General features: G+C 43.0%; 1 protein-coding gene across 1 annotated transcript in view; it reads left to right on the forward strand.

Moving 5' to 3' along the window:
• The window catches only part of GRID2IP (Grid2 interacting protein), a 66,201-nt gene that overhangs the window by 121 nt on the left and 49,780 nt on the right, over positions 1 to 16,300 (forward strand). Inside the window, exons 2-3 of the mRNA XM_077274489.1 lie at positions 108 to 357; positions 6,941 to 7,527. Coding sequence (XP_077130604.1) covers positions 327 to 357; positions 6,941 to 7,527 — 618 coding nt within the window. The 5' untranslated portion in view covers positions 108 to 326. The remainder of the gene's footprint in view (positions 1 to 107; positions 358 to 6,940; positions 7,528 to 16,300) is intronic.

Genomic DNA, 16,300 nt, shown 5'->3' on the forward strand with positions numbered 1-16,300 from the left:
TAGATAAAATCTTCAGGTTTTCAGCTGTCAAATTTGATTTATGTTATGAAAAGTCTGGTTATCAAGTGCTAGGACCTGTTTTGTTAAAATCCCTTTATTTTTCATAGATGGAAACCGTCAACAAGCAGATTGGGGTGCATGAAGGTCGTGAGGTGGCAAAATTCAATGCTGCCCTCACTCTGGGCTGTAGTGTGCGACACTATTAAATTCCCTCCTACTGAATAGTAGCACTTGGTGCTGAGGCGACTCCCCGGACACCTGAGTCACTTATCTGCGAGTGACATCTTCATCCTCTCACATTACCTGCGCTGCGGACAAAAACAGCCATGACACAAGACGCGGCAGCACAATACACAGGTCTACTGTCACTAATGGCCGTGTACGACTGACGGCCCAAGACGTCCTACGTACAAGAATATAACTACTATAATACTGCTCCATGTACAAGAATATAACTACTATAATACTGCCCCTATGTACAAGGATATAACTACTATAATACTGCCCCTATGTACAAGAATATAACTATTATAATACTGCCCCTATGTACAAGAATATAACTGCTATAATACTGCCCCTATGTACAAGAATATAACTACTATAATACTGCCCCTATGTACAAGGATATAACTACTATAATACTGCTCCTATGTACAAGAATATAACTACTATAATACTGCTCCTATGTACAAGAATATAACTACTATAATACTGCTCCTACGTACAAGAATATAACTACTATAATACTGCTCCATGTACAAGAATATAACTACTATAATACTGCCCCTATGTACAAGAATATAACTACTATAATACTGCCCCCATGTACAAGAATATAACTACTATAATACTGCCCCTATGTACAGGAATATAACTACTATAATACTGCTCCTATGTACAAGAATATAACTACTATAATACTACCCCTATGTACAAGAATATAACTACTATAATACTGCCCCTATGTACAAGAATATAACTACTATAATACTGCTCCTATGTACAATATAACTACTATAATACTGCCCCTATGTACAAGAATATAGCTACTATAATACTGTCCCCTATGTACAAGAATATAACTACTATAATACTGCTCCATGTACAAGAATATAACTACTATAATACTGCCCCTATGTACAAGAATATAACTACTATAATACTGCCCCCATGTACAAGAATATAACTACTATAATACTGTCCCCTATGTACAAGAATATAACTACTATAATACTGCCCCTATATACAAGAATATAACTACTATAATACTGCTCCTATGTACAAGAATGTAAATACTATAATACTGCTCCTATGTACAATATAACTACTATAATACTGCCCCTATGTACAAGAATATAACTACTATAATACTGCCCCTATGTACAAGAATATATATAACTACTATAATACTGTCCCCTATGTACAAGAATATAACTACTATAATACTGCCCCTGTGTACAAGAATATAACTACTATAATACTGCCCCCTATGTACAAGAATATAACTACTATAATACTGCCCTCTATGTATAAGACTATAACTACTATAATACTGCCACTATGTACATGAATATAACTACTATAATACTGCCCCTATGTACAAGAATATAACTACTATAATACTGCTCCTATGTACAAGGATATAACTACTATAATACTGCCCCTATGTACAAGGATATAACTACTATAATACTGCTCCTATGTACAAGGATATAACTACTATAATACTGCCCCTATGTACAAGGATATAACTACTATAATACTGCTCCTATGTACAAGAATATAACTACTATAATACTGCCCCTATGTACAAGAATATAACTACTATAATACTGCTCCTATGTACAAGAATATAACTACTATAATACTGTCCCTATGTACAGGAATATAACTACTATAATACTGCCCCTATGTACAAGAATATAACTACTATAATACTGCCCCCTATGTACAAGAATATAACTACTATAATACTGCTCCCTATGTACAGGAATATAACTACTATAATACTGCCCCCTATGTACAAGAATATAACTACTATAATACTGCCCCTATGTACAAGAATATAACTACTATAATACTGCTCCTATGTACAAGAATATAACTACTATAATACTGCTCCTGTGTACAAGAATATAACTACTATAATACAGGCCCCTATGTACAAGAATATAACTACTATAATACTGCTCCCTATGTACAGGAATATAACTACTATAATACTGCCCCTATGTACAAGAATATAACTACTATAATACTGCTCCTATGTACAAGAATATAACTACCATAATACTCCTCCTATGTACAAGAATATAACTACTATAATACTGCCCCCTATGTACAAGAATATAACTACTATAATACTGCCCCTATGTACAAGAATATAACTACTATAATACTGCTCCTATATACAAGAATATAACTACAATAATACTGCCCCCTATGTACAAGAATATAACTACTATAATACTGCTCCTGTGTACATGAATATAACTGCTATAATACTGCTCCCTATGTACAGGAATATAACTACTATAATACTGCCCCCTATGTACAAGAATATAACTACTATAATACTGCTCCTGTGTACATGAATATAACTGCTATAATACTGCCCCCTATGGACGTGATGCCAGTCTCAGTGTCTGCCCTCCTGGCGGTGCTGTCTTCCCTGTCAGCGGGGCATCACTCAAGCTTCCTTCCTAATGAATGGTTGATTGGGTTTCAAGGCCACTAGAGCGCTTGTTATAGAACCTTCCTTCTCTCGGCCGCTGGGTGTAATTGATACAAAAACTGCGCTGTTTTTCTACTACTTCTGCACTCGGCGTCTCTGTTCTCCTTGGTCCTGGAGTCCTGAAGGTAAGACTTGGAGGTGACGTCCTGGAGACATGATCTGGCCGCAGTGCTCCCCTCTGTGTGGCCGGCTCTCTGCAGCTCAGCACTGTGGCAGGTACTATGTGTGTTTTGCTACAGACACTTTTTTAGGGGCACCAAGGCAGTACTATGTGATGCATCGACAGGGAGTACTTAGGAGAACTTTGGCAGTTACTGGTGGGCACCGCAGCATCCTATGTTTTGTCAGTGTGACAGGTAGCGTATTTTGTTGGTACTGCGGCAGATATATTGGGAGCACTGATGCCGGTACTGTGTGTGCTGTGTCAGATACTTTGTTGGTACTGCGACAAATACTATCTTGGGGGCTCTGTTGTAGGTAGTTTGTGGGCTCTGCATCAGGTATTATTTTGGGGCACTTTGTCAGGTACTTTGTGGGTACTGCCGCAGATACTATATTAGGGTACTGTTACAGGTACTTTGTGGGTACTGTTTTAGGTACTGCAGCAAATACTTTCTTGGGAGCTCTGTTACAGGTACATATTGGGTACTGCAGCAGAAACTCTGTTGAGGGTACACTTTCAAGTACTTTGTGGGTGGTCCAGGAGATACTATCTTGGGGGCACTGTTACATTTACTTTGGGGGTACTGTTGTAAGTTGTTTGTGGGTACTACTGCAGATACATTGTTGGGGTACAATTGCAAGTACTTTGTGGGTACTGCTGCGGATTCTATATTAGGACACAGTTATAGGTACTTTGTGGGTACTGCCGCAGATACCATCTTGGGGGCACTGTTACATTTACTTTGTGGGTATTGCCCCTCAAATACTATCTTGGGGGCACTGTTACATGTACTTTGGGGGTACTGCTGCAGATACTATCTTGGGGGCACTGTTATATGTACTTTGAGGGTGCTGCCCGTCAGATACTATCTTGGGGGCACTGTTACATGTACTTTGGGGGTCGTGTTGTAAGTAGTTTGTGGGTACTGTCCGTCAGATACTATCTTGGGGGCACTGTTACATTTACTTTGGGGGTACTGTTGTAAGTTGTTTGTGGGTACTGCTGCAGATACATTGTTGGGGTACAATTGCAAGTACTTTGTGGGTACTGCTGCGGATGCTATATTAGGGCACAGTTATAGGTACTTTGTGGGTATTACCCCTCAAATACTATCTTGGGGGCACTGTTACATGTACTTTGTGGGTGCTGCCCGTCAGATACTATCTTGGGGGCACTGTTACATGTACTTTGGGGGTACTGCAGCAGATACTAACTTGGGGGCACTGTTATATTTACTTTGGGGGGTACTGTTGTAAGTAGTTTCTGGGTGCAGCACGGTGGCGCAGTTAGCACAGCAGCCTTGCAGCGCTGGAGTCCTGGGTTCTAATCCCACCTTGGACAACATCTGCAAAGAGTTTGTATGTTCTCTCCTTGTTTGCGTGGGTTTCCTCCGGGTTCTCCGGTTTCCTCCCACATTCCAAAGACATACTGATAGGGAATTTAGATTGTGAGCCCCAACGGGGACAGCGACGATAATGTGTGCAAACTGTAAAGCGCTGCGGAATATGTTAGCGCTATACAAAAATAAAGATTATTATTACTGCCCATCAGATACTATCTTGGGGGCACTGTTTCATGTACTTTGGGGGTGCTGTCGCAGATACTATCTTGGGGGCATTGTTATGTGGACTTTGGGGGTACTGTTGTAAGTAGTTTGTGGGTACTGCCGCAGATACTATATTAGGGCACAGTTATAGGTACTGTGTGGGTACTGCAGCAGATACTATCATGGGGGCACTGTTACATGTACTTTGCGGGTACTGCCCATCAGATACTATCTTGGGGGCACTGTTACATGTACTTTGTGGGTATTGTTGTAAGTAGTTTGTGGGTACTGCCCATCATATACTATCTTGGGGGCACTGTTGCATTTACTTTGGGGGGTACTGTTGTAAGTAGTTTGTGGGTACTGCCCATCATATACTATCTTGGGGGCACTGTTACATGTACTTTGGGGGTACTGTTGTAAGTAGTTTGTGGGTACTGCCCATCATATACTATCTTGGGGGCACTGTTACATGTACTTTGGGGGTACTGTTGTAAGTAGTTTGTGGGTACTGCCCATCAAATACTATCTTTGGGGCACTGTTACATGTACTTTATGGGTATTGTTGTAAGTAGTTTGTGGGTACTGCTGCAGATACATCGTTGGGGCACAGTTGCAGGTATTTTGTGGGTGCTGCAGCAGATTATCTTTTCCGGGCACTGTTATAGTTACTTTTTGTCACTGTGGCTGGTACTTTATGGGAACTGCAGCACATACAACAGTGATCAGTAATCCACCAGTGTGCAGGAAGCCTATAGGAGCCTCACAGAAGCACCGCGTGGCGGCACTAATTACAGGCACGATATGGGCTCCTAGAAGCTTATGGGTGCAGCAATATAAATCCAAACAAGGATGTGCAATCCACCAATGTATGGGAGGCCTGTAGCACCGCATGGCGGCACTGTGATGTGGACTAGTATGCCGCCATGTATGGCTTGTGCAAAAAAATAAAATCTTATCTGTCCGGGGTTTTTAGCCTTCTCTTCCATGTCAGGATCTGTTAGTCTCACCTTGACTAATGAAGCCTGATTACTACCTGATTAAGTGGCCAATCTGATTATGCCGCCCTGAGCTGTTTGTCTCAGCCGGAGTCATCCGTAGTGAGATGCAACCTGTCATCATCTGCTGCTCCATCCCGGCACTGTACCGGTATATATGTATCCTGCCAACCTGTGCGCCATAGTGTCTGTGCCCATCTGCTGGGTGACGAGGTGCCAGGAGCCCAGGCCGTTCCCTGCACCTGTAATGATACTGAAATGTGCCCTTACCCCGGGGAGGTGTCATGTGAACCCCAGAGACCAAGCAAAACTTCTCCGTAAGTAAATATTTACTATAGTCGCCCATTTATAGGAAAGTGCCATAAAAATAGCACAGGGCAACCTGGGGAAAATGGCGGTGTAATTATCAATATAGGAAAGGGTTCTTTACGGTTAATGTAGTAAAGCCTTTATCAATGTATATATGTAAAGCTGAATGGTGCAGTGTAAAGGTGATGTGATCAATGTAGGAAAGGGTTCTTTACGGTTAATGTAGTAAAGCCTTTATCAATGTATATATGTAAAGCTGAATGGTGCAGTGTAAAGGTGATGTGATCAATGTAGGAAAGGGTTCTTTACGGTTAATGTAGTAAAGCCTTTATCAATGTATATATGTAAAGCTGCATGATGCAGTGTAAAGGTGATGTGATCAATATAGGAAAGGGTTCTTTACGGTTAATGTAGTAAAGCCTTTATCAATGTATATATGTAAAGCTGAATGGTGCAGTGTAAAGGTGATGTGATCAATATAGGAAAGGGTTCTTTACGGTTAATGTAGTAAAGCCTTTATCAATTAATATATGTAAAGCTGAATGGTGCAGTGTAAAGGTGATGTGATCAATATAGGGAAGGGTTCTTTACAGTTAGAGTAGTAAATCCTTTATCAATGTATATATGTAAAGCTGCATGGTGCAGTATATAGGCTGTGTGCACAATATAGGGAAGGGTTATTAACAGTTAGAGTAGTAAATCCTTTATCAATGTATATATGTAAAGCTGCATGGTGCAGTGTAAAGGCTGTGTGCACAATATAGGAAAGGGTTCTTTACAGTTAGAGTAGTAAAGCCTTTATCAGCTTATATGGAAAGCTGCCTGATGCTACTTTTGGCTTTTCATTGGTGTTCTCGGTTTAGGTAACTCTTGCCTGAGGCTGGTGATAGAGGAGTTGGCACGTAGACGGTTCAGTACTGACGTCTGTGGTCAGACTGGAGCTATTATTAGACTTACGTAAGAGGTTTCTCTTTCCCCTAGCAGAGCCATGGTCTGATTAATGTATAAGTTGTCTCCCACCTTGTCCTGCATTACACAGACATTGATTTGGTGGGTAGAGTGTAATGCTTTATTTCGCCTCTGGAGGCGCTGTAGGGAAGCCAGTCACTTACTGATTGTTTGCGGCTCATCAGCAGGACTGCCCGTGTGATCCATTGTATAGTAACATCAACCCTTTTCTGTCCCCACAGTTATATCAATGCCGGTCACTAATGAAGGTTGGCCAGAGGCGTTTGGCTTTGGGCTAGGCGGTTCCGGCCCCTGTTACATTTTATGGGTGGAGGACGGCAGCAGCGCCCATGCCGCCGGACTGAAACCCGGAGACCAGATTTTGGAAGTAGAAGGAAGGCCGGTGTCGTCTCTGACCTGCGAAGCCCTGACCACACTGGGGCGGGAGTGTCTGACCGTGCCGCCAAGTATCGGAGTAATATCACGAGTCCAATATGTGGAAGTGTCCAGGAAAGCAAAGGAGGAGGAGGCTGGCCTGAGGCTCAGCAATGGCAGACCTCTGCTGGTGGCCAGCGTTACTCCTGGGTCTCCTGCCTCCTACGCTGGGGTCCGAACTGGAGATCTACTCCTTGAAGTTAACGGGGTCCCTGTGACGGATCTGACGGACGCGTCCCGGTTGGTTTCTTCCTGGGAGGAGGGCGTGTTGCGGCTCGGCCTCCTCTGCGTCGGTCGGAGGCAGAGACACAGCCGGGCGTACAGCGCCAGTGGAAGCAGATCAGAGACCACAAGCCAAGCACAGAGGCTCAAAGCCCAGGAATTTAACAGGACGGTAAGTGGTTAAGCAACCTTTAAAAATTTAAAGGGGTTGTTCAGAATTGGAAAAATATGGCTGATTTCTGCCAGAAACAGCGCCACACCTATCTGCAGGTTGTATGTGGTATTACAGCTCGGCACTACAGATCTAATTTAAATAAATGTTCCTGAGCTGCAATACCAGGCACAACCTATGGGGAAGGGTGGCGCTGTTTTGGAGTAAAAAAAATTGATCCAACCCCTTTAATAAGAGTTTCCTTTAGAGATTATTATGGAATCCATCCAAGGCGTGACTCAGAGGTTAGCACATCATGTAACACTCCTCGTCAGCTTCACTTCCATCGATGAAGAAAGGTTTTAGTGAAATGCACTTGACCACGAGACCTAGCGAGCGACCGCAGAGAGGTAATGTAGATCTAGGCGCAGAAATGAGCAGAAGTGCTGCGTACAATCAATGGAAGGTCATGATCCAGCTCACAGCGGAGTGATGCGGTCAGAAGCATCGGTTTATAATGTAACTGCACACCCAATAATTATATATATACGCCCATGTTGTCGCTAATCTAGAGAATGAAGGGGCTGCAATGGATCCGGTTGCTGTTCCCTGCACATACAGTGCTGTCACTTTCTCTTTTCTTCTTCATCCTGGGCAGACCACCACCACCACGACTTTTTCCAGCAGAGTTTGGCTCCTAACATGTCCAACATCCTCCGAATATATCCCAAACTCCCAATTGTGTCCCTATAATGGCCCCATCTGCCCCTGATGTGTCACCGTGCTGCCAACTTATATATCATGCTTTAGAAATTATGGTGTCATTTATATAGTTAATCCCCCCCTCCAAAAAGTGCTTGATTTTCATCGTTGTAGGGGAGGTAGTTGAGATTTGATAACACATCCTACTTTTTAAAATGGGAAAAAATCTCTAAAAAGGGGTTGTCCAGGGCTCATTTTGGTGGCAGCTCCCCCTCTCGGTCAGGGAATGGCTATGTTATACATTGTGGGGGTCATCTAGTCCGGCACTTTGGATTATAGAGAGAGGGCCGGAGTAAGTTCCTATCAAAGCATAGAAGTGGGGGCGCAATGACACAGGTGCAGGAAGAAGGGCAAATGGGGTCACGAGGCGCACGATCGGCGGTACAGCAGGGTGGGGGGTTTGTCTAGATTGGGTGTATGTGGGGAGGGTGAGGAAGTGTAAGAGTTGAAGATTGTGCCGACACATCGTAGCTGAAGGAAGTCGTCATGGTGGTCTGGGGCGGATGGAGAAGGAAAAGGAAAGTGAACGACACTAGTAAGAGGAAACATCACCTGTGAGTAGCGGTATTATATTCAGCCATATAGCGCCTGCTGCCATATATAAAGCTGGAGGAAGTCATCATGGATGTCTGGGCCGGATGGAGGAGAAAAGGGAAAGTGAACGACACTAGTAAGAGGATACATCACCTGTGAGTAGCGGTATTATATTCTGCCATATAGCGCCTGCTGCCATATATAAAGCTGGTCTCCTGCTATCAGATCTTTTAGGGCCCCTTAGATAGGGCCAATAAATGATTGCAATAGCTTAACCCCTTTAATCCTCTCTCACACCCCCCCCTGTAGGGATCATTGCTCCCTACGCAGACGGAGCCTTTACAGTCTATTAGTGCCGATGATTTACGGTAAGCGGGGGAGAAGGAGCCGAATGAATTGCTGCGATGTAATTACCGCATCCACTTATTAATGACTTGTAAATAAAACAGGAATTTGCTTTTCTAACGGATCTGAAATCTGCCAAGAGATGCGAGGCCGTCCCCCAGGGGCGCGAGCCGGGCACGAATTATTGAATAACACATTCAAAGGAAAATTACAGCTCCGGCGCCGTATGTACGCGGCTCATCTATGTGTACAGAACTGCAGGTGATGTTTTTTGGCTAAGAAGCCCCAAGAAATCAGACTAGATCTCTTCTAACATAAGGGCAAATTCTACACCACCATATTATTGCTGAATAAAAACATTAAAATTACCGCCAAACAGTGACCATATGATAGTGAATACCAGGCGCTCAGCGGACCATACAGCGCCGCTACATCTTCACTGACTAGAGTCGTCCACTTTCCCTTTTGTTCTCCTTCCGGCCCAGACCTCCATGACGACTTCTCCCATCTATAAAATAGTAATAGTGCCCCTCTTAGTGCCCAATTTGTGCTCCCACAGAGTAGTAATGCCCCTTTTGTCAGCTAACATAGCAATCATGCCCCTCATATGCCCCTTACAAACTAACATTTCCCACTTTGTGCCCCCCCCAAAGTGTAAAATTTCCTCATAGAAAGTAATATAGCCCCTTATGTGCTTCCGAAAAAGTATGTGCCCCCTTTTTTTGCCCTTAAGCAGTAATAATGCCACTTGGAAAGTAATAATGTTCCCTACGGTAAGTTAACCCTCTGTAATAATCATGTATCAGGTCCCCCCTCAAAATAATGATTCCAGCTGTGCCCAATTCAGAATAAAAATTGCCATCTTCGATCCGGTTCATGGACCCTAAATTTTTTGTGCTCCCAGGTGTTGAAATGTTAGAGGCGCCCAAAATCTGAACCTGTCCTTCTGTATCCGGGGCACATCGGTGGTCCGTGTATGGTGCTCAAACACCCTGGGGGGCTTTTTTTTTTTGTTTCAATTTTTTTATTTGGAAAATAAAAATTTCACAATAATCTCCCAACGTGGGAGTATTGAAAATACAAAATTTACATAAGTATCAACACTAACATTGTAATGTATGGGAGAAGTATTAATGTTGATTAATGAAAGACAAGACAAAAACAAGACAGAAACAAAAGGGGATAAGTTCAAGACCGAATACAGTATAAAACCACTCTACAATTTTACAATGATATTCTCACATATCAACAAGTATCGATCGGTTATCAATATTATCCTGTTCAGAATCCCCACTCCTTCGAAGAGAAAAATAAAAAGCAACATCTCAGGGAGACAGGGTGAGAGCCAACTTCATTTGACCATCTGGATATAGTTCGAGCCATGGCGACCAGGTTTGAAAAAAGGAATTCCAGCTATCTGTTCTCGTCGCTTGAATGCGCTCATATATCATGATAGTGTTCATTCTATCTTTGACAAGAGATATTGAAAGTGTAGGAGACCTCCATTTTGACGCTATGTGTATTTTGGTTGCCATTCCCAATAACACCACCAGTCTGTGTAATTTTTTAGATAACCCCTGCGGCTTAAATCCCAGAAGGAGGGTCAGTGGGTTCATTAATGTCTCTTTTCCAATCATCCTATCCAGTAGAAGCTTTACCTCCCGCCACAGATCAGTAACCACCGGGCAGGACCACCATATGTGACTCATGTCTCCTGGTGCGTCACAACCTCTAAAGCATTTGTCAGAGACCTGTGAATATATGGTATGCAACCTCGTAGGGACCAGGTATGTTCTATGTAAGACTCTAAGGGAAGACTCAACCAAAGACACCTGATGGGAGCCTCTTGACAAGGCATCGCAACAGCTCTGCCACTCCTTCAGCGAGGCATCAAATCCTAGGTCCTCCTCCCATTGTCGCATAAATTTAAGCTTTTCCTCCTCTTGTACACTAGTAAAGGAAGAGTACAAAAAAGAAATAATCCCCCCACCCAGTGGATCATCTATACATTTCTGTTCAAATCCTGAGATCTTAATAGGTCTCCCACCCGGTATATTCTTTCTGACAAAATCAAAGATTTGGTTAATACGGAATATTTCTCGTGTTGGCGGATCATACTTTTGAATAAACTCTTGTTTAGACAGGACTATGTTAAACGGGGAACAGAGATGTTTTATTGTAGTTATTCCTCTGAGTATCCACCAGGAAAATGGTTGTGGGTCAAGACCCGGAGGGAAGGCTGGATTGCAAAATAGTGAGTTTAGTGGCGTATTCTTGGTTTGCAGTTCATTCTTGAACCTCTCCTTCCTCCAAAGGAGTAAAGACTGAGCTGCAAAAGGTGAAATATTAGTGATATGTTTAGGGAGCTTAGCTTCTGACCACAGCAGGCCCATCAGAGAGTAGGGTTTCAATTGAAAAGATTCCAGTTGTACCCATCTAGGTTTATCAACTGTTGAACATATTCTAGTTAGATGGGCAATTTGGGCAGCTTTAAAATAATTTATAAAGTTAGGTAAGGAGAATCCGCCCCTCTTCCGATGAATAAACATGATCTGTTGCTTGATCCTAGGTTTTTTCCCCTGCCAGATAAATTTGGACACCATAGAGTGTATATCTCGTAATATTCTCGAGGGAACTTGAATGGGGAGGGAGCGGAACAGGTATATAAACCTCGGGAGAGAGACCATTTTTATGGCATTTATTCTGCCTAGCCATGAAAGTGTCAGTGACGACCATTTAGCCAGGTCTCGTTGAAAATTCCTTATAAGAGGGGTGTAGTTCCATTTATACAGGGTGGACCTGTCAGACGTCAAGTTAATCCCCAAATAGGTTAAAAAGTGTTCTTTTTTTTCAAACCCAAACTGCGACACTAAATATGCTTTGTCTTTTTCAGATATGTTCAGGAAGAGGGCCTCTGATTTGTCTATGTTTATTTTAAGCCCCGATACCGACTCAAAATCACGAAGCAATGAGAATAAATTTGGAAGGGTGGTGTGAGGGTTAGAAAGGGTTAGGAGCAGATCGTCAGCAAATAAACTGACTTTGTACTGATCACCCAGATCTGCAGGCCCTAAGATGTTAGGGTTTTTCCTTATGGCCTCGGCGAGAGGTTCCATAACTAAGGCAAACAGAGCTGGCGAAAGAGGACAGCCCTGTCTAGTTCCTCTCATTATATTTATCGGGGTGGGCTTCAGCGACGGGAGCTTAAGATACGCAGTTGGCTGATCATAAAGTAGAGTTAGGCAATTGACTAGCTTGCGGGGAAGACCGAACAGAGATAATACCTCAAAGAGGTATGGCCATGACACAGAGTCAAAAGCCTTTTCGATGTCCAAGGCTAAAAGCATAGTAGGCCGCTGACAATTGGTTGCTGAGTGTATAATATTTAGATTACGTCTTATATTATCAGGCCCCTGTCTCCGTGGTATAAAGCCTACTTGGTCTCTATGTACCAGTGAAGGGAGTACTTTGTTTATTCTATCTGTAATAATAGATGTGAATATTTTTAAATCTACATTAAGTAACGAGATTGGTCTGTAATTTTTAGTTAATAGGTGATCTTTTTTGGGCTTGGGAATAACTGCTACATGCGCTATATAGAATTCTGGGGGCATTTGAACACCGTTTAATAGTGCATTACAGAACTTTGTAATGTGTGGTGCGAGGGTTTCTTTGAATTTTTTATAGTATGGTGCTGTAAGGCCGTCAGGTCCAGGGGCTTTATCAGTCTTTAGTTTTTGGATTGTTAACTCCACATCCTCGTCTGTTATCTCGGCTTGTAACGATTGGGAGGAGGAATCGTTAAGCTTGGGGAGTGTCAGACGCTGCAGGAAAGTTTGCAGAGAATACGGGGGAGGGGGCTTAGGTGAAGAGTATAAATTTTGATAAAAATTATGGAACTCAGTATAAATATCTTCAGGATGAGCAGAGACATTTCCGTCGCTCTTTTTAATCGAGTGGATAGTGTTTAAAGTTTCTTTTTGTCGTAATTGTCGCGCTAATAATTTGCTTGGTTTGTTTGCCATTCTATAAAAAGAGGCTCTCGTCCAAGCTAAGGCCCGTTCCGTTCTATGAGTGAGGACAGTATTTAACTGAAGTTTAACATCTTGTATCTGTTTGATTAGATACCGTGAAGAGGATTGCTGATTTGCTTGTTCAAGATTAAATAATTTGTTTTCTAGTTTAATTTGCAATTCGGATCTGTTTTTTTTCCTAGCTGCAGCTCCTAGCTTTTTAATGGGTGCAAGGGCGCCCTCTAGCTCCATCTGTAACTTGCCCCCATGTAAAGTGTTCTGCTCATTTGTCAGGTTCCCTTTAAGTGATTGACGGCTCTAATTCCCAAGGGCTTCTGCAGCATCTGCAGCCTCAGTCACCGTGGTTCTGGATTTACAGCTGCTTGTGTATGTAGCAGGATTAATCTGTACGATCCCCCGGGGGTTGTCGCTTGTTATGGGGGTCCGCTCTTTATCTCCTGCAAGGTGATTGTTCCTTTTTAGGTTTCAAGAACATTTTTCATGCTGCGATTTTCAACGGAATTCTCGCTGAATACAAAATCGGAGAGCGAAGAATTTCATTTGAGGCAGAGGAGAATGGTCACGGCCATGTTTCATCAGGAACGGCGGGTACATCGATGTGCATGTACTGTATAGACCCCGGTGGTCTTCAAGGTCTTCTTGCTGCAAAGACAGAGGGTAGACCCTTTAGTCCTGGGGTTACTACCCACTCATTTCAGCTCCTCATTTACCTGTATTCCCAGATTTATCCTAAAAAGTTCATGACCTCATTGTATTTCTGTATAGAGGTCAGAGTGACCATTGAAATGAATGATAAAGGTGTCTTCAGTGAGCCCCCCCTAGTGGTGGTTGCAGGAAAACCAAGTTTTATCATTTTCATCTATGGCTGTGGGAATGAAAATGAGAATTAGATGCTCTTGCTTTAAAAATATATTATAGATATTATCAGCGCTATTTCTTTTAAATGTTTTTACTTGTAAAATTTATCTATCAGTTTACAGAAGGTTGGAACCGTCCATACTTTCTAACTTACCATCCACTCTTTTTCAGTGGGAGGTCTCCTTTCTTCTGCTTTCTGCCAATACTATTGGAGCTGGGACTTTCATACTTCCTTTGTCAGCTTGTGTAGCTTCTGCCATTGTACAATAGTTTTCCTGGCCTGAACTGAAAGTCCTCCTCTCTGTGAGAGAAAGATCGGCCCCCATGTACTAAAGAGAAAAAATGACCTGACCCCACTTCCTATAAAGACAAAAACCCACTCCCACTATCTGTAAAAGGGCAAAGACTGTCCCCAGTTGCTATAAAGACTCATAGACCCTCCCCCAGTTACTATAAAAAGATAAAGACCCGTCCCCACTTACTATAAAAAGATAAAGACCCGTCCCCCACTTACTATCGAGCGACAAAGTCCATCCCCACTTACTATAAAAACCAAAGACCTGCCCCCACTTACTATCGAGCGACAAAGTCCATCCCCCACTTACTATAAAGAGACAAAGACCCGCCCCCACGTACTATAAAGAGACAAAGACCCACCCCCACTTACTATAGAGACAAAGTCCGTCCCTCACTTACTATAAAGAGACAAAGTCCGTCCCCCACTTACTTTAAAGAGACAAAGACCCACCCCCACTTACTATAAAGAGACAAAGTCCGTCCCCCACTTACTATAAAGAGACAAAGACCCACCCCCACTTACTATAAAGAGACAAAGTCCGTCCCCCACTTACTATAAAGAGACAAAGTCCGTCCCCCACTTACTATAAAGAGACAAAGACCCACCCCCACTTACTATAAAGAGACAAAGTCCGTCCCCCACTTACTATAAATAGACAAAGTCCGTCCCCCACTTACTATAAAGAGACAAAGACCCACCTCCACTTACTATAAAGAGACAAAGTCCATCCCCCACTTACTATAAAGAGACAAAGACCCATCCCCACTTACTATAAAGAGACAAAGTCCATCCCCCACTTACTATAAAGAGACAAAGTCCGTCTCCCACTTACTATAGAGAGACAAAGACCCTCCCCCACTTACTATAAAAAGATAAAGACCCATCCCCACTTACTATAAAAACATAAAGACCCTTCCCCACGTACTATCGAGCGACAAAGTCCATGCCCACTTACTATAAAAACCAAAGACCTGCCCCCACTTACTATAGAGAGACAAAGTCCGTCCCCCACTTACTATAGAGAGACAAAGACCCTCCCCCACTTACTATAGAGAGACAAAGTCCGTCCCCCACTTACTATAGAGAGACAAAGACCCTCCCCCACTTACTATAGAGAGACAAAGTCCGTCCCCCACTTACTATCAAGAGACAAAGTCTGTCCCCCACTTACTATTAAGAGACAAAGTCCGTCCCCCACTTACTATAGAGAGACAAAGACCGTCCCCCACTTACTGTAGAGAGACAAAGTCCGTCCCCCACTTACTATAGAGAGACAAAGACCCTCCTCCACTTACTATAGAGAGACAAAGATCCTCTGCGACTTAGTATAAAGCAAAAAAAAACACCCCCACTTAATATAGAGAGTCAAAGACCCACTCCCAGTTCCTATATAAAGACAAAGACCTGCCCACACTTCCCCACTTACTATAAAAAGACAAGGAATTGCACCGACCCGAAGAATAAAGTCGCCTAATCACTTATACCACACGAGGAACGGCATAAAAAGTAAATAAAACCAATTCTTCACATGCTGTTGCTTTTTTCATTCTGCCTCCCAAAGATCTCAGTCAGGCTCGGCGCACATTCATCCTGCGCTCTGCGCTGAACGCTTACTCCGGGGTTTCCGTGTAAATCTCTGAAATAGATGATTCAGACATTTGGGGTCAGTTTATGACCCCCCCAGTAGTGGCAGTAGCTCCATGTGGACCCCTCTGAGCAAGGGGCCTGAGGCAACCACACCATCTTCCCCCCCAGCAGCTGCGCTTCTGCCTATGTCCTATAGTCTGTATCAGCATCTTTGCTGCTGGAGATGGTGGATTACACTTGACAACAGGCAGTGGACAGGAAATTACACAGAAAGGAGACACCTAGTGGACGATCTTGTGGAGTGAATTTTGGGGGGTTTGAAAGCACCATTTTGGGTAAATAAAGTGATTTTCAGTTTTGTTAATGATTGCATTGG

Source organism: Ranitomeya variabilis, chromosome 7, assembly GCF_051348905.1.
Source record: "Ranitomeya variabilis isolate aRanVar5 chromosome 7, aRanVar5.hap1, whole genome shotgun sequence".
Classification (NCBI taxonomy): Eukaryota; Metazoa; Chordata; class Amphibia; order Anura; family Dendrobatidae; genus Ranitomeya; species Ranitomeya variabilis.